At 44.2% G+C, this 19142-nt stretch overlaps 1 protein-coding gene across 2 annotated transcripts; it reads right to left on the bottom strand.

Annotated features, from left to right (window-relative positions):
• Positions 1-7618: 7618 nt before the first annotated feature.
• ppef1 (protein phosphatase, EF-hand calcium binding domain 1) lies at positions 7619-18703 on the bottom strand (the record flags this gene model as incomplete). 2 transcript variants are annotated; one of them, XM_084542010.1, is made up of 18 exons in its annotated part: positions 7619-8500; positions 8611-8695; positions 9753-9916; positions 10569-10675; positions 10783-10925; positions 11014-11199; positions 11284-11524; positions 11610-11770; positions 12468-12617; positions 12737-12773; positions 12889-13055; positions 13200-13246; positions 13670-13784; positions 13869-14032; positions 16861-16921; positions 17028-17155; positions 17732-17764; positions 18649-18703. In XM_084542010.1, the coding sequence occupies 18 exons, from the start codon at positions 18701-18703 to the stop codon at positions 8274-8276; spliced, it is 2271 nt and encodes a 756-aa protein (XP_084398136.1). In that variant the 3' UTR covers positions 7619-8273. The 2 variants fall into 2 exon arrangements, with proteins under 2 accessions (XP_084398136.1, XP_084398137.1); XM_084542011.1 differs by lacking the exons at positions 17732-17764; positions 18649-18703 and having other exon boundaries at positions 11275-11524; positions 17028-17187.
• Positions 18704-19142: the final 439 nt, after the last annotated feature.

Below are 19142 nucleotides of genomic sequence, written 5' to 3'. Positions count from 1 at the left end.
GGAACTAATGACGACTCCTTTAAATAAAGTGTCCCAGTGAGACAATATGCGCAAAAGTAGAACCACCTCCCAGATCAGTTTGAAGCAAATGCCACACACTAACACGAACACTACTGAGTATACTAGAAAAACTGCTCATCTGTAAGAAGTGAAAAGAAAATCACTGGGAACTGTAGCACAGGAAATGGATTTATATCAAGAACAGCTGTGAAGAAACCACTGTGGGACAGTTCAACAGGGAAACTGCTGCAGCTGATGACAGAAAAATCTCTACAGCTGTGGAAGTCTCGAAACAGCGTCGGTGACGTAAGGTGTGACAGTAGCACAGTTCACATGGTGTATGCAACAAGAAAAACATGGCTAATTTTTAAAGAATACAGAAATAGTATGGAGTCCAATATGATGTCTGCTTCAGGACTGACTGTTCTTCCGGCTCAGCCAGCAGAGTTAGCCGTTGTCCTCTGTAGACATTTCTTCCAGCTGTAGGGGGAGAGGCGATGGGAGGCTGGGCAGGCACATTTATACCCTCCTCTTTGGTTCACACAAAAATGGGAACACCCGCCATTTTTCCGATTGCACTCATTACTGTCTGGATGAGAGGGGAGGGAGAGGAGGAGGAGGAGGTTTTTACTTTCTACACTAGTACTTGAAATAAAACTTGATGAATCACTGTCAGCAAACGACCTAGGCAGTTGGTGTTGGGGTGTCAAACTCATTTTTGTTCAGGGGCCGCATACAGCCCATTTAATCTCAAGCAGGCTGGACCAGCAACATCATAACATACTATCAACTCCAAATTTTTGCCTTTGTTTTAGTGCAAATAAGTCCAAGTCCATTATGATAATGTTTTATATTTAATGAACCATCCTTTTACAAAACATTTTATGAACAACCTGATCTTTATTTAGAAAAATAAATGCAATTTCAGTGCATTGTTGCCATCTACTGGTTTAGTTCTGGGTATCAGTGTTGCATTATGCCTGCAACTCTTGCTATAACGGTGTGACCCTTAGTGGAAAAATGAAAAATAGGTGGAAATTTTATTGAAGAATTGAATTCAGTGACTTCTCTGTAATTTTTGCATTCATTTCAAACTACGATCGCCACAAACATAGCAAGCAATATAATCCCCTCTTCTCGATCCCACATTACACTGTTACAGATACTTGCGAGACAGACCCCACTGACCTTTACAGCGCTGTCCGTCTCTTTCAAGTGTGTATCCTCTGGGGCAGATACAGCGATGAGAGCCGGGCAGATTGAGGCACTGCCACTCACACGTTTCCTCCAGGCACTCATTTATATCTGTGGACACAGACAAGAAGCTCAGATATTTTTTATTCTGTTGTTTTTCTAGGACACACATTGTAGACTGAGTAGATTATTTTTTTTCTTCTACCAACACACTCCTCCTTCAAAGTTTGTGCGGTTGAGTTATCCAACGTTGCTGCCGGCTGCTTCCGGTATCCGGGTGGACACTCTGCGACGCAGCTGTGTCCGTCTCCAGCTAAGATGCGCCTATGTGTGCAGGAGCATCTGTACGACCCTGGTGAGTTGTGGCACTGCTCCATACATGGTCCAAGCCGATGAGTGTGCTGTTTAGCAGCACACTCATCTATGTCTGGATTAGAAAAGTCAATGTTGGTCATTTTAGCTGATATATTGTGGGGGTTTTTAAGCATAATTCAGTTTTGCCGTACAAGTACTTACCGCTATCAAATCATAAGTCTAATAAGATTTTATGAACTAGCTTTACTGTTTCTGTTTTTAAGTAATTTGCTTTCAATTTTTTCCATTCTGAAGCACATTAAGTTTTTCAGCCACAGTCCTCTGGGAAGTTCATTCATTCATTCATTCATCTTCTATACCCGTTTAGTCCTGTTAAGGGTCGCCGGGGTCTGCTGGAGCCTATCCCAGCTGCCATCGGGCGAGATGCAGGGGTACACCCTGGACAGGTCGCCAGTCCATCGCAGGGCGCCTCTGGGAAGTTTTTCAGTAAAATTTTAACTAGGTTTTATTGAGACGGAAGACGGAAGGATATAAAGCAACAGCCTTTTTTTTTTACTGCCGACATTTTGATTTATTACAGAAAAGAAGGCACAGGTACATTAATGATTGTCGCAGTCGCATTTAGGTGAGATCCAGATTCACTGCCTTGGCTCAATGGGGCCTTTATGGGAAGGAGACAATCATTAATTTAACTTTTTCTTTTCCTACTTTGACAAATCAAAATATCTGCACTGAAAAAGGGGTAAGTTCTAGCAGCTCTGTGCGGCCAAGCTGTTTGTTTCACTGCCTTCAAATGGAACTAACTTGTGAGATTGTGGTCACGACATGGGAGGTCATGCAGAGTCAAGAGAACACAACTGGTAGGTAATGGTTGATGTCCATCCACTTCCACCATTTCTGAAAACATCACTAAACATGACACAACTCGTGAACCCGGACTTTATGAATACCACAACCCCATTAGAAGACATTAGATAGCACTAGATGAAAAGGTCAAGAAATCCCATGACAATCCATTAGACACCTCATACAAATAGTAATAAATAAAAAGTCTGGGGTTCACAAAGTCCTCAAGATTCATCATCTGGGAACTATTAATGTGTGTACCAAATTCTGCACCAGTCTTCTAGTTGTTGAGCTATTTCAGTCTGCATCAAAGTGGTGGACTGGTAAATCAATGTTGTCAGTATGGCAAATATCCTCTAACCTTGGCAGTGACCGTCTACAGTCCTAAGGCTGTAACCAGCAGGACACTGGCAGTGGAAGCTCCCGGGAGTGTTAACACAGCCGAATACACAGCCTGTAACAGACGCAGGAAGCAGGCACTCATCCACATCTGGAAAAGTAGAGAACAACGGTGTAGAGCAACACCGAGGTAAATGGCAAAAACAGACACACTTATAAACGCACAGGGTCACTCACACACCTGCGCAAGAGGTCTGGTTGGGAGCCGGTTGATAGCCGCCGTCGCAGCTGCACTTGAAGGAACCAAATGTGTTCGTGCATCTCTGCTGACACTGGTGCAGCCCCTCCACGCACTCGTCTAAATCTACATCCAAGCGCACACAGCAGCGAGATATTAAAGCGAGTGCAAACAATAAGCCTGTTGCATAAATAAATTGCATAGCAGAGACAATGCTTTACATGGAAAGGTGGACACACACATTTAATAAGAAAACAGGAGTGCACAGTCTGGCAAAAACACAAACGGCACTGAGATGAAAGAGAAGAACAGAAGATGAAAGGTGGTCATCTCCCCCTGCCGCTCTGAATCACACTGGAATCTGAAATCTCATTGATGTGTCTCCATGCCCGCTCGCTGCTGTTTTTGGTCTGTAATGAGCAAACCATAATGCAGATGTTCTCTTGCTTCCTGCTCCTCAGACAGGAAACAAGGACGTGCAGAAAGGTCTCAGAAAGCTTGTATATCAGCTTTGCCTGGTAGAAACCTGCCTTTGTATAAACTTTTCTTTGTTCGTGGTTCATCATCTTGACATGAAAGGACAGTGGGGATGAAGCGACATCTTTTGAAATGTGGACCCAAATGAATGCTAATTTTTGTTTCCACCTGTGAACTGTCAGACAGGACAAGCCTTGTTTCATTGTAGTGCAGTGAGTCAGTCCACAATGACTGGACAATCTGTCAGATCAGCACCGTCCACTGGCGGCTCTCACGTGTGATAGGCTGTCAGTGAGGAGGCACGCGTAACTTCAAACAGCAGCCAGTGCTCCCATGCCGTCATCAATTTCACAGCTCACTTATGCTCATCTGTGAGCCGTGAAACATCAAACACACAGTGTGAAGGCCGTGGTCGTTGTCTCACGTATGAAGGAGATTCCCTGTTGTGCTGTAACATGCCTCAGTGCACGGCGCTTTGCTGTTAGTGAGAGCCTGGGGCGTCATCCACAGAGGTTTCGGGAAGAGCGTAACAATCACAGTGGCAGCTTGGGAGTAAGAAGAAGAAGAAGAAGCAGAAAAAGAAGAGTCATTATTGCGCTCACCTCGACACGTCCGGCCGTCATCCATTAGAGAGAATCCAGGTCGACAGCGGCACTGAGCTCCGGTGTGGGTCTGGTTGGAGCTCTCGTTGTAGTGTTGGGAGTGAGAGCACAGCTGGGAGCAGCCTCCATTGTTCACTGAACACGGTGTCAGCTCTGTATAAGCAGAAGGACATAAACTAACAGCCATTAAACAGCTGCAGACTGAAACTAGACGGGACTCAACTGGAGCTGAAACAATTGCTAAATCAGTGTTCTTCTGGGAAACTTCTGGACCTGGTATTCATGTGGATGTTACTTAGACATGTACCCCCCACCTACACCAGACCAGGCACCCCCACCCCATAGCAATGACACTCCTTGATGGCAGCAGCCATCCCCAGCAGGATGCAGCCTGACACAGGCCCACACACAAAAACAGTTTAGTTCCCATCTTCCCATACTGATCAAGTGTCTGTGGGATGATCCACAGAGGCCCCTCCCCTCAACTCATAGGACTCAAAGTCCCCCACTAACAACATTCTGTTGCCAGACACCACAGGACACCCTCAGAAGGCCCATGTCCATTCTCTGATGAGTCACAACTGTTAGTAGGGTGGTCATAATGTTATGCCTGATCGGTGTAAATATATTGTCAACCAGATATTGTACAAATCATAATTTCTAGTATGGATAACTACAATTCAATTACCAGCAGTTTGCAATAGTATATTTTCAAATCAACATCTATAACAATAATCCTTTCAGTCCACTTACCCAGACAAACAGGTGTGATTCCGCTCCAGATGCCTCCCTGCTGACAGTAGCTGTGTATGTCTCCATGAGCGAGTGTATATCCGGGATAGCAGGCGTACTGTATGTAATGTCTGTACTCCCCGGGGCCTGGATTCTCCACGTTACGAAAGTGGAAGGTCCCGTGAGCGGGCACAGGTGGGTAAGGACACACGGGTCGTTTGCTGAAGCCCAGAGATGGCAAAGGCGTTCCAGATGTGGTGTTGACTGTGAGGTTGTGGTGTTGAGTCCGGGGAGATCTTGAGTCCATAATGGTGGAGGTGTTTGAAGGAAAGGTGACATTCGGACTTGAGAAAGTTGAGTCAGCAGGATGTGAAGAGGGGGAAGGGCTGGCTAAAATGGAATAAACAGATGTAGATGATGGAGACGTTTCAGCCTGATAATGTTTGTCTGAAGTTGTTTCAGGTACAGAGCGGGTCTCATCATGGGATGTAGCCGGTTCCCCAAATCCGAGCATAGGCCTGACAGCAGCATGCGTGAAAGAAGGCACAGTTGGTGTTTGGGCAGCTGAAAACGATGGCGGTGAAGATGTTGATGGCTTTGTTCCTGAAACTAATAATATAGTAGATGAGACAGTGGTAGATAGATGGGATTTAAGGGGAAACGTTCGTGTAACTTCATCCATCTTTTCATCTTCCTCAAGTGACGTGTTTGCCTCCGAATCATGCCTCACATTTCCTTTTTCTGGTCTTTCATTTGCTTTCTGAGTTTGAGCCTCAGGATGAGCTGCTTGGCCACCATCTTCATCTTTCAAACCGGGAAACTGAATAAGCATCTGTAGGTGGGCTTTTGCGTTGGTCGTATTAATTGTCTCACTGTTGTTTCTGGATGGCGTTTCTGACAAGAGGTCAAATTTGAGGTTCGCTTCTTTAGGGGCAGCATTGGTGAGAGTTTCATCAAGTGTCTTGAGGTCGTGGTGCGCGTTCATGTCTGACTCTAGAGAGAAGGAGAAGTCCACATGTATACATCATTTTAAGCTGTGGCACTAATACATGAGTTTCTGAGGCATCTGCACCACCCACATAACCAAGACTTCCCTGAGAAACCTGTTGTTTACAAGGTGAAATGGATTAATTCACGCTCTGGCGTCATTAACAGGCTTTTGGCAGCCATTCCCAAAATGGCTGTTTTCATGGACTGACTTTCGCTGACTTTAGTTAGGAAGATCTTCGTTAATGTTGAGAAGGGTTCCAGTGAGAATATGTTCAAAATACAATGAACTATATATATATATTGTTTTGTTTTTAAATTAACCCACTGGGGCAAGATCATTGCCATAAATACCGATATATCAAATATGATACAAAACACACATTATATGTGAAAAAGGCTATCAATATTTTAGTCTTAATTTTCTTAAAGGTCCTATAATCACTTTTTTTGTCTTTCCTACTGTTATTTCATTAGTTTCACAGGTTTCACAGGGTTGGAACCCACTGGTCAAGCTGAGCCCTTGGTGATTAAACTGTACAACACAGTTTCGTGCAAAACAAGACATTTTTAAAGAACAAAAAATAGAGCAATACACAATATCTACAAAAACTCAGTGGCATTGCTACTCTCTAAAACATGTGCAGCATCTTACTGTAAATTATATTTTTAGACTCACTCACCTTTGCATACAGGCTTTGTGCCATTCCAGGTGTGGCCCTTACAGTATAACATTGAGGGCCCATGTAACCGAAAGCCACTGTCACAGCTGAACCCTGCCCAGGAGCCGTCCTCATTCATGCTGCTCATCCCGTGGCTGAGGGGCCCCGGGTGAGGGCACCCAGAACCTGAGAGAGGAGAGAAGATCATAAAAAGTGAGTTAAATGTGTTGTTCTTGTTTTTTGCTTTTGTCCTCACAGAAGTTTAAATTCATCAGAACGCGAAAACAGAAGTCGACATCCTGTAATAAGAGGTTTACGGTACACGCTGCTGAATGAAGCTCCTCACCAACACAGACAGGCAGGTCGCGGGACCAGTGTCCAGACACACAGCTGTTGGTTTTATATCCGTGGAGCTTGTAGCCAGGATGACAGCGGAAGATCACCAGCAGCCCACCGTAACGGAAGAACGTCTGGCCGTTGTCCAGGTGCCTAAACCCACTGCACCCCTCGCCTCCACACACTGCAGACAGTTTGGACGCCTTTGAGTGAATTCTAAAAAAACCACAGCTTCTTTTAAAAAAAATACACAACTTACCTGAAGCCTGATACCAGACCAGAGTAACCAGTGCTGCCAGGATCTCCATCCAAGCTCCCGTCTGAATGTGTGCTCAGGATGAAAGTCAGAGCTGAGGTACCTCTTAAGTTTTTGGAGAGGACGGGCGGTTTACGCAGAGAAAGTGAGTAGATTATGACAAACTTTAAACCGAGGGGAGGAGATTACTACAGAGGGAGGCATATGGGAGGAAGTTAGGGAGGAGGAGGAGGGAGTAAGGTGGTGGATAGATTAAACACTCTGACAGATGGATGAGCAGGATTCAGCGGAGATGCTCTTTTTGCCTGTAAATACCAATTTTATTTCAGGTGGAGATATAAAGCGACACTCCTTGGCATTCCACATACCTCCCGGTTTGTCTCTTACCGTGTGCACGTGTCGACAGCTTCAGTAAAATCTGAACCCATTACTTACTCTGGGTGTCAGGACGCCTGGGCCCGTTTAACTGCTCTCACGTTTTTGTAATTATTGCAGACAGGATGCAGGAGTGAGGCAGAACCCACACTGAAACACAAACACACACTCTAAAAATACACTGAATAGTTTGTTTTTGAAAGAAAGCCGTTTTATTTCTTTTCGGTAAACAGTTGAGCACAAAACAGCTAAAATTCATACTTTAGCCGCAGCGTGATACAATTTATTTTTTTCTAATGGTGGAGCTTTCAGTCATTAATACTTGTAAAACTACATATAAACAAAATTTGCAGGCTAACTGCAAACCAATAAAACAAGTCTATTTCATACTTTCATGAATTTTATGTTGTGCAGTTTTTGCTGGGATTGTCAGAAATGTGTAAACTAAAAAAAAATCTATTAATGACAAGATGGAGCAGAACAGCTCTGGATATAATGTGGTCCAGTACAACACCTTTTTGACCTTAGTGCTAAAAATTCTATAATGGAAACCGTTTATATCATAAAAGCATAATTAATGAGAGAAGATTTGTGTTGGATTAAAGAACTAATCCAGATATATTTGCAACGACAACGTTTGCAGCTGTGAGAAGCAATATCGACACTTAAAACTGCACCTAAAGCCTTGAGGCCTGTTTCAGATTATTATGGATAAGCTTTTTCTAGCGTATCGTTACTTGGCCGATTGTGTGGATTTGTGTTCATCTCCATGCTCATGACATCTGTCTTCTGCCAGCACAGTCCTTCCATCCAGTAGTTGTCAAGATGATTCACAATGAGCTGAAAACCCCAGTCCATTTAGCCCACCCAGTATGGGCTAAACTTCCACAGTTAAATACTCATACTTGTCCCCTTCATGAATACTTCTCTCCGTCCATCTTTTCACCGAGCTGCTGATCCTTGCCGTCCAGTTTGTGTACCACCCTGAAGGCCTCTAGAAACTCGGTGAAGTCGATGCTGCCGTCCTTGTTGAAGTCAATACTCCGGGCCAGGTCGTCGATGGCCCTGTCATCGATGGCGACCCCCAGGTGAGTGGTGAAAAGGCGCCAGGTGTGACGAAACTCCTCGATGGAGATTAGACCTTAAAACGGCAAACATCGTCCTGTAGGCTTAATTATCAGGACTACAATCTGAATTAGTTTTAAAATGATCTTCAAAGACATTATTTCTTTATTACTTTTATTTATTTACCTGAATGGTCTTTGTCTATAATGTTGAATATTATCTCAATGTCTGTCCTGTATCTGAACAGAGTTTCAGCCAAGTTTGGAGTGACCTAAGAGGAGAAAAGTGACAGTAAACAATCACACTCAATGTATGAGCAATAGATTACATCAGATTAGATTAGAAAGTCTTTATTGTCCCAATTTGGGCAATTTGATTTGCAGCAACCAAATTCATACCACAAAACAGTACAATACAATACATAGAAACATAGATATAAATAATAAATGTCATCAGGTGAGTTCTCATGACCATATATGTAGCCTACAGTGCAAGGACATGCCTAAAGCTTATTTAGAAACCCTACAGTAAGAATATAAATCAGCAGCAGCAGGAAAGATTTGATCCTGAAAAGTAAAAGTACTGCATCAGATATTTCAGCACTAAAGTGTACTCATATTAAAGAACAGTGTTTAGGATGGAATTAGTATCTCAAAGCTGTAAATAGTCTGGATGTAGCCCAACATGTAGTTTAAAGTCAGAAAGGGCGAGATGGGAAAAAAAATCTTTGCGTAAAAAAATACAAAATAAATTCAATACAGCAACAATCAGACCAGACTTTAACATGATGTTTGCAGGAGTGAATGAACGTTTGTGATATTGTAAATTTGTGCACAAGTTGTGTATTAAATAGGCTGAAATTAACGTGTGCACTGCTCTCACAGGCATGCATCATTATGTTCAACGCTAAATAAACCTGGTGCTTCTCCATATTCACAAGACTCAGATAAATTCAAACCTTTGTGCACAATTTGTTGTGGATTCCTGGACACAACAGAGTTTAATCAATAAGGAAAATCTCTTCACATGTTCTGTCTCTATTCCTCTCTACTGGGCCATTTCTGCTGTTCAACTCTCTCGTCATTTTTATTTTCCCGGGATGTCAAAATCACTTCACTCTCTCGCCTGTGTTCTCCAAGTCAATCAGCACCAAATACCCGTTCTTTAAATTCATTGCAGTTTTGTTACGCAGAGTGCTGCTGCTGAAGGAGAAAACTTCTGCATTACTTCTCACACGTCTCTCACAAATTCCCTATTATCAATATCAAACACAGAAGTAAAAGGCTTCCCCCTGTGTCCCTCTCGTCTTTGGAAAAGTACTCGAGTACCTGTGGCAGAGGAATTCCCGGCCCCATGTCCTCGAAGCACGACTGATACTCCACGCTGCCATCTGGTGCTAGGCGGGCCAAGTGTGGACGAAGCGTTCTCCATGGAAGGTCCAGTCTCAGAACAGACTCCAACACCTGAGCCCATTCGCTGACTGACACACTACCTGAAAAAAACAAACAAACATAAACTTATGACTTATGACATGAAGCAATAAAAGTGCAGAAAACTTGCAGAAGCCAAGCATATACACCGATCAGCCACAACATTATGACCACTGACAGGAGAAGTGAATAACATTGACCATCTTGTGACAATTCAATGTTCTGCGGGGAAATTTTTGGACCTGGCATTCATTCATGTGGATGTTACTTAGACATGTAGCACCCACCTAGACCAGACCAGGCACCCCCACCCCATAGCAATGACACTCCTTGATGGCAGCAGCCATCCCCAGCAGGATGAAGCCTGACACAGGCACACACACAAAAAACACTAGATGAAACTGATCAAGTATCTGTGGGATGATCCACATAGGCCCCTCCCCTCAACCCATAGGACCCAAAGGCCCCCACTAACAACATTCTGTTGCCAGACACCACAGGACACCCTCAGAAGACCCATGTCCATTCTCTGATGAGTCACAACTGTTTTGGAGGTACAAGGGAGACCTACATAATATTAGGAATGTCATAATGTTATGCCTGATCAGTGTAAGTAAATTAATTCAATAACTATTACATAATGAGTGCAGTGAAGTGGTGCCAGTCTATAAATGCATGCTTATAAACAAAGGGAATAGACTGAGAAGAGAGCACCGGTGTAATTCTGGTCGTACTGCTGGAAGCCCGTCATCAGCTCAGAGCGATGGGCAAACAGCTTCTCCTTTAAGGCCCTGAGAGCGGAGCCTTCGGCAGCTCGTACTCTGCATACACAAAGGTAAAGGAGACCATGTCATCAACCGACTAAATGTTCCAGCAATACCGTATGGCTCTGTTTTACACAAACACATGCAGCAGACTCATGCTGTACCTCTGTGTCAGGGTAAGTTTGCGAGTTGTGCGGCTGACTTGGTACTGGTAGAAGCGAGGGACGAGTTCTCTGCCCACTTTGATGTAAGCGCCGCGGTTGCTTCCCTCCTCGTAATAGTTTGACGCGGAGAAGATGGTGATTACCTACACATTCACACAAATTTATCTCTCCAGACGCAAACGTGTTAAGACCTTTGGCCAATTTTCATTCATTTCAATGCATCCCGTCTACCTGTCCGTTATGACAGAGCTCATATCCCTCCTGTTTGCACTCATGGGAGCGGATGAGCAGCTGGAGTCCGTGTTGGAGCAGCAGTTTCTGGGTGACATCGGGGCCGAAGTAGCAGCCTCCGCCTCTGAATGTGTTGGGAGTGCAGCCGTCTTGGGTCTTGGGGTCACTCCACAACACGTCCACTATCTGCTGGAGAGAAAAGCAGACCACTGTGCTGAAAGAGGACGTGTTAGAATAGGGCAGAGTTTCCACTAAATGCACTCTTCTGACCTGTTTCCATTCCTGTTCATGCTGCGGAGGTGGCGGAAGGGGAACAGAGGACAAAGAGTCCAGGAAAGGCACTTGAAGGATGTTGACGGAGTAAGGCATGCTGGGAGAAGACGGGCACGGACGAGGCGAGAGGCAGGACGGAGTCCGAGGTGAGCAGAGCGAAGAGGAGGACGAGGACGATGAGGAGGAAGACGACGTGGAGGCGGCGCTGTCTTGGCGGCTGAGCCCACAGCGCCTCTTTCTACAGAAAACAAATAAAAAAAGAGATGGTTTCCTCACAAAATTGTACACGGGCATCTGCAAATGTCCGCGTGGTGCTGTCAGACCTCGGGTTGGGGGTTCTTTGGTTCCTGCTGTGGCTGCTGTGACTGCTGCTGGGACGAGAACCATCTGTGGATCTCATCCTCTTGGTCTTTGGTTGTCTGTAGGATTGACCGATGTCCAGCTGCTCCAAACTCCGCCTGGGAAACCTCAGTGCAGATTTCACCTTGAAGATCAGAGAAGGGAAGACAAAAATAAAGTGAGAACAGGGTAATGTACAGTATATTATCCCTTAGTGTTCTGCAAATGCCAATTCTTAACTTTTTAAAGACGAATTCTCTAAAAGGAAAAAATGTGACGTTAAGATCCACATTTTGCCTTTTATATGTGCATTTTCTCCCAACCATGATCTCAAGCAGGGGCCTTTGGCTTCTATGGGTTGAGGGGAGGGGCCTCTATGGATCAGGCTTGTTCCGATGCATCCTACAGACACTTGACCTGGCCTCCAAATTTTTTTGAGTTGTTCCTAAAGCGTTTTTGTGTGTGTTCCTGTGTCAGGCTGTATCCTGCTGGGGATGTCTGCTACCATCAAGGAGTGTCATTGCTATGGGGTGGGGGTGCCTGGTCTGGTCTAGGTGGGTGCTACATGTGTAAGTAACATCCACATGAATGAATGCCAGGTCCTAAAGTTTCCCAGCAGAACACTGCATTGTCACAAGATGGTAAATGTTATTTACTTCTCCTGTCAGTGGTTTTAATGTTGTGGCTGATCTGTGTATATGACATACAAACTAATCTGAAGCCATAACAACTACATTCATGTTTCGTGGCCGTCAGTGTTTAAAAACATGTTTTTTCTGGCCATAATCTGCCACTGCTGCAAAAAGAGCCTTGATGGAGATTGTCTGCTTGCTTCCACTGACCTTGTGCCTCTCTATGGAACTGAGGAAGTCCAGGTCAGTTTGGTCTGAAATCCCTCCGTGAACAATCAGGATCTTTCCATCAATTACCGTTGCGACGGGTAGAAGGCTGAAAACGTCCTGAAATAGTTGGAGGATCTCACGACCGTGAGTCTGCAGGCAGTCACACACAGTAATACAAATAAAGGAATTAATTTTGCAGCTATTGGTCAGATTTACACCAGTCTGAAGAGTGTGCAACAAAACAGCAGAATGACGACAATTTACTGTACCTTATACTTCTGCATGACTTCTTTTGTGAACCCATATCTAAAAATGAAAAAGAAAAGTACAGCCACCACAGTAAATATTGTCATTCTGATTCCATGTTCATATTTTGGGTTTGTGGATCTATAAGATCATTTTTCTTCTTCTTCCTGCTTACCTGAGGTTCATTATATGGTCTTCGTGGTTTCCTCGGTTCAGGTGCATGTAGTCGGGGTAAAGCAGAAGGTAGGCGAACAGAAGGACGACCACTTCAACTGACTTTTTCCCACGGTCCACAAAGTCCCCGTTGAACACGTACGGTGTCTCCGCCGAGGGAAGGCCGTTCTGAAACAAAAGCAACAGGCAGTAAAATCTGATATTTAGCTTTGAGTGTGGTGCACACGTGCTAGTTTAAAACCTTTTTTTCAGATTCTTGTATGTATGTGCATGAAACAGCTTGCTTAAGTGATTGTAGAAACAACAACGTACCTTATAAAATATAAGCAGTAAGTCATCAAGTCGTCCGTGCAGATCGCCTGTGCCAAAAGGAATATCACAGCAATGGAAGATTAGAAATCATCATCAGTAGCTTCTTTGATCCCTGAAACCCCTTAATCATATGAAAACTGGACGGTGTATTGCTCCACCGTGGCAATCAGTGTGTGTGTGTTTGTTTTAGTCACGAGTATTCTTGAGTTTAATGAGATGCAACTCTGTAGTAGGAGGCAGCTGTGTAAGCAGAGTCAAGGGCCTGATCATTGTGCAAATAAACAAGACCCTCCTTTCTTGGAAAGCTGCCATTAAGATACAAACTACTGCCTTCAAAAACACACACTGAGAGACATCAACGATCATTTAACCAGTACGCAGGTCATTCATTTATTCACAGGCCCAGTGTCAAAGTAGAAGGGGCACAGGATGAAGTGTAACAGCAGCAAAACGTTATAATGTCCACCCACCACATATAGTGATCTCTTTTGTGTAGGATGTTGACAAGTGAATGATGTTCGGCATCTGTTTGAGGAGCTTTTTGGTCTCGAACAGCAGCTGCAGAACGTATCTGGCGTGTAGAGGCTGCATGGGAGAGAAGCAATCAGTCCCTAAAACCTAAATATGACACGTGAGAGTGAGAAAGTCCAAAAGGCTAATATCTGGTACCTGCTGCTCCTTAAACGCACTCAGGAGAGCGTTTGTATCGGAGATGGAGAGAGGAAAGGATATTCGGGGACCGGTGTAAGACTCTGGGACGGGGATCAGGTTGTAGCAGGTCTCTCTGTCCAACCAGGGGTCGACCACGGGGTCCAGCAGCTGGGAGATCAAATCTAAAGGACACAGTGTGTGGAGCGGGGAATATAATGACTCGTTTGCACTTGTCAAATTAGCTTAAAATAAAAACTAAAGGCCCACAAGCATACAGTCGTACATTGTTCAAGGCAGAATGATGCACAACAACCTTTCTGCCTTAAACATGTTCTACTATAGCATTCTACAAAGCAAAATACACTAGTAAGCCATAACATTATGACCACTGACAGGAGAATTAAATAACATCAACCATCTTGTGACAATTCACTGTTCTGCTTGGAAACTTTTGGACCTGTCATTCATTCATATGGATGACATCACAACTGTTTTGAAGGCACAAGGGAGACCTACACAATATCAGGAAGGTGGTCATAATGTTTTGACCTGACCGGTGTACATTGGAGATTAACACAGATAGACCGGGATGTCTGTATTTAGTTTAGTATTTAGCTCACAAATGGTGTCCATCCTGTATTATGATGACCTAGCCCTTCTCATAGATCTCCAACATCAGACACAGTGATGTAAGAAAAGTGGTCACTCTCACTCGAATTGAGGGTCTGAGGTTATTCAGACTACCAAACGCTGATATTTCAAGTACAAGCAACACTAAAAACATTAAATACTGCGTTCTTTCAGGCCTAATGAAGATGATGTGTTGGACTGACTCTTTAAACAGGAGCTCCAGGTCTGCGGAGTAACTACTACATATGGAATAAAATATATCCGTATACAAATTGTCATTTGTAGTTTCTTATAATGAACAGCCTCACACAACATTGCATTCTGCTCTGCGCGACCTCCCCGAGTTGTATTATAAAGCCCACTCCAATATGCTAATCAAAAACCGATGGCCTCTAATTTATGCGAACAAACAAAACAAGGCAGGAACGGACATTTACCTACAGGCCCGCTTCTCTTTTGTACGTCTATTGTCTAATTTGTGTCTATTGAATGTCATCAGTTCTGTGTCACACGTAAATACAGAGGACAGAGCCTCTTTGCATCAATCAGCCCTCTGTATGTCGACTCGACGTAAATCCCATGAAGAGGACGTTCGGGAGATGATAAGCAATAAGGGCTGACCCGAGGATTAGCTTGTCAATGAAGCATTATGCTTTTTAGCTGGATGAGTGGGTCAATACACACTTCAGCCACAGCTGTGTGAGTGCAACACACCAACACATTGGCCTCCACATTCACAGCTGTTGCCAAGCAACAGGGTATACGGAATGGGTTTTGTGATCTGGACCAAAATACAGGGACATTTATGTCAGAATACCAACAGCTATTAAACACCATCATCTGTATTTACAGTCAGGCACCTTCACACCAAATAAAGCTAAAAAAAATAGATACACTATATTACCAAAAGTATTCGCTCACCTGCCTTTACTCATTCTATGAACTGAAGTGCCATCCCATTCCTAACTCATAGAATTCAATATGATGTCGGTCCACCTTTTGCAGCTATTACAGCTTCAACTCTTCTGGGAAGACTGTCCACAAGGTTGAGGAGAGTGTTTATAGGAATTTTTGACCATTCTTCCAAAAGCGCATTGGTGAGGTCACACACTGATGTTGGTCGAGAAGGCCTGGCTCTCAGTCTCCGCTCTAATTCATCCCAAAGGTGTTCTATCGGGTTCAGGTCAGGACTCTGTGCAGGCCAGTCAAGTTCATCCACACCAGACTCCGTCATCCACGTCTTTATGGACCTTGCTTTGTGCACTGGTGCACAGTCATGTTGGAAGAGGAAGGGGCCCGCTCCAAACTGTTCCCACAAGGTTGGGAGCATGGAATTGTCCAAAATGTTTTGGTATCCTGAAGCATTCAATGTTCCTTTCACTGGAACTAAGGGGCCAAGCCCAGCTCCTGAAAAACAACCCCATACCATAATTCCTCCTCCACCAAATTTCACAGTTGGCACAATGCAATCTGAAATGTACCGTTCTCCTGGCAACCTCCAAACCCAGACTCGTCCATCAGATTGCCAGATGGAAAAGCGTGATTCATCACTCCAGAGAACGCGTCTCCACTGCTCTAGAGGCCAGTGGCGGCGTGCTTTACACCATTGCATCCGACGCCTTGCATTGCACTTGGTGATGTGTGGCTTGGCTGCAGCTGCTCGGCCATGGAAACCCATTCCATGAAGCTCTCTGCGTACTGTACTTGGGCTAATCTGAAGGTCACATGAAGTTTGTAGCTCTGTAGCAATTGACTGTGCAGAAAGTCGGCGACCTCTTTGCACTATGCGCTTCAGCATCCGCTGACCCCTCTCCGTCACTTTACGTGGCCTACCACTTCGTGGCTGAGTTGCTGTTTTTCCCAAACGCTTCCATTTTGTTATAATAGAGCTGACAGTTGACTGTGGAATATTTAGGAGCGAGGAAATTTCACGACTGGATTTGTTGCACAAGTGGCATCCTATGACAGTTCCACGCTGGAATTCACTGAGCTCCTGAGAGCGGCCCATTCTTTCACAAATGTCTTGTTTCACAGTCTGCATGCCTGAGTGCTTGAATTTATACACCTGGGGCCAGGCCAAGTGATTAGAACACCTGATTCTGATCATTTGAATGGGTGAGCGAATACTTTTGGTAATATAGTGTATATGAATTAATGCAAAATAGTTCAAATAACTTCTAGGAGAAGCCAAAACTCTTTAAACACAGAGACAAACAATAACTCTGTAGCACCTGCATTCATTGGAAACATGTCCCCTCACATCTACATGGATGCACTATTATATAATTATGCTTTACTTTTATTACCTTTAACATTTCCAATTTTCAAACCCTAGTTTTAAACACATGTAACACTATACAAGAGCATTTTGATTCCTTACCTGGCCCGTTTCCATTCAGCTGAGTGAAGTTGTCCAGCATGAAACTGAAGAAGCTGGAGAGCTGAGCAAAGGAAGATTTAAAAAATAAATAAATGTTTAAGCCTTAGGATGAGACATACAAACCGTATGTGTCTGAAGAAAAAGAAAACTCCTCTGCTGAGGGACACCTGTAGCTGGTCCTGTTCTCCGGCGTATTCGATGGACTGAAAGATGTTCCAGGTGTACCTGCGCCTCATCTCAAGGCGGGCCATGTAGCGCCGGTACCAACGCTGGATCAGAACAGCTGCCTTCATAGCTACAGATAAACGCCAGCGGTTATGTGTTGTTTACAGATGTGATTTACCATGTCTGGCCACATCACAGCTTTCAAACTCTACAAAAGTCACAGACATGTCTCTTAAATATGCTTTAAAATCTGAACTCAAGATATACATGGAGATGCATGCACATACATTAATCAGACATAACATTATGACCACATTCCTAATATTTTGTAGGTCTCCCTTGTGACTCCAAAACACTTGTGACTCATCAGAGAATGGATATGGGCCTTCTGAGGGTGTCCTGTGGTGTCTGGCAACAGAATGCTGTCAGTGGGGGCCTTTAGGTCCTATGGGTTGAGGGATCATCCCACAGATATTTGATCAGTTTGAGATCTAGTGAATCTGGAGGCCAGGTCAACACCTTGCCTGTGTCAGGCTGCATCCAGCTCGGGATGTCAGGAGTGTCATTGCTGTGGGGTGGGGGTGCCTGGTCTGGTCTAGGTCACAAGATGGTCAATGTTATTTAAATTTTCCTGTAAGTGGTTTTAATGTTGTGGCTGACTGGTGTATATCACATACGTCACCAACCGATATGAGCAGGGACTTACTCAGAGCCGGGCTGGGAGTCTTAACGGTCTCATCTGTGAGAAGGAAATAACACAATTCAGCAGAAGAAACTAGTAATTTCATAAAATGATGTGCAAGGGAACACACACGCCGCCACGCACACACATTAAGAGAGATAACAAGACACAGGGGAGGTCATGTGCAACAGTGGGACTGGAAAAAACTAAGCAAATTAAACAAGCTTGGGAGTAACGGCACTCATTAAAAGGAGGAGGGAAGACAGGCTGCAAAGAACGGAGAGAACGATCTGTCAAACATCTGCGCGCGTCGACAACAAGGAGGAAGGAAAATGTACGACGGCAAATATTAATTATCAAGGATGTGCTACACGGTGTGACAGATGAGTAAAAATAATAAACCGTACTAGTGGCGCCATGACTACTCGAGGAGCACTTCCTAATAATGTTGTGAGATGCACAACATCATCCATTATACATCATGTCAAGGTTAATGGGAGTGAAACTAATGGTTACTCTCATGACTTATTAGTCAAAAATAATAATCATACATTAAACTGAATCAATGTTTGGCTTTGTGATGATTGACAAATCAATTAATTTATTAAGTTTCAGGTTTTGAAAATGGCTTCGCTGTATTTCAGGCAGAAATAGGTTTAACACCATGTTCTGGTTTATTAGGTTTTTGATAATCATTACCCCTCAGCTCCAATTAGCATCTAACACTTATGGTCTATTTGTGTTCAGCTCCTCTGCCCACAGACCAGGTGTACCAACATAACGGCTCTAATTTGATGCCGCTGTGTGTTTCTTCACACCTTTCTCGAGGATGACGACGTTCCAGGTGACAGAAAAAGAACATCACGAGTCAGTCCTGGGTGGATTGGAGGTACCCATAATAATAATAATAATCATAATCATGCGTGTGCACAAGTCTTCACCTGCTACAACTCTTTTCACTTGCGTTTCCGTGGCGACAGAGGTGCCACATCCCATGGTCAAGTGGGATGGTCAACAGAGGCGGCGAGGGGTCACATTAGTAGGTTCTTGCCAGGCTGGTGGGAGTGGGTTACGTTTAGCCGGTGGCATGTGACTGCTGGAAGGGGCACCTGAAAAGTGAGACCACCACCTTTACTGCAAGAAAAAGACTATAGGTGTCACAGGTGCAGGGTTTCCCCCCCAAGTAAGACTTTATTTTTATTGGTCTAACTACCAGGAGCAATCAATCAACTGTACTCTAGCAGACTGTGGCTGCAGAGCAAGAGAATGCTTGCAATCAAAGTCCAAAAAGCTTCAATGAAGCAACAAAACACTAACATTACAACTGCAAGAAAGGAATTAACCTTGCAAAAGGCTGCGTATTATATCAGGCCCGTGATTATACACCGATCAGAGTAACGCGTACCGTGCAACAGATCAAACTACAAGTAAAATG

Source organism: Chelon labrosus (assembly GCF_963514085.1).
Source record: "Chelon labrosus genome assembly, chromosome: 3".
Classification (NCBI taxonomy): domain Eukaryota; kingdom Metazoa; phylum Chordata; class Actinopteri; order Mugiliformes; family Mugilidae; genus Chelon; species Chelon labrosus.
This window is presented reverse-complemented; position numbering and strand designations above follow the sequence as displayed.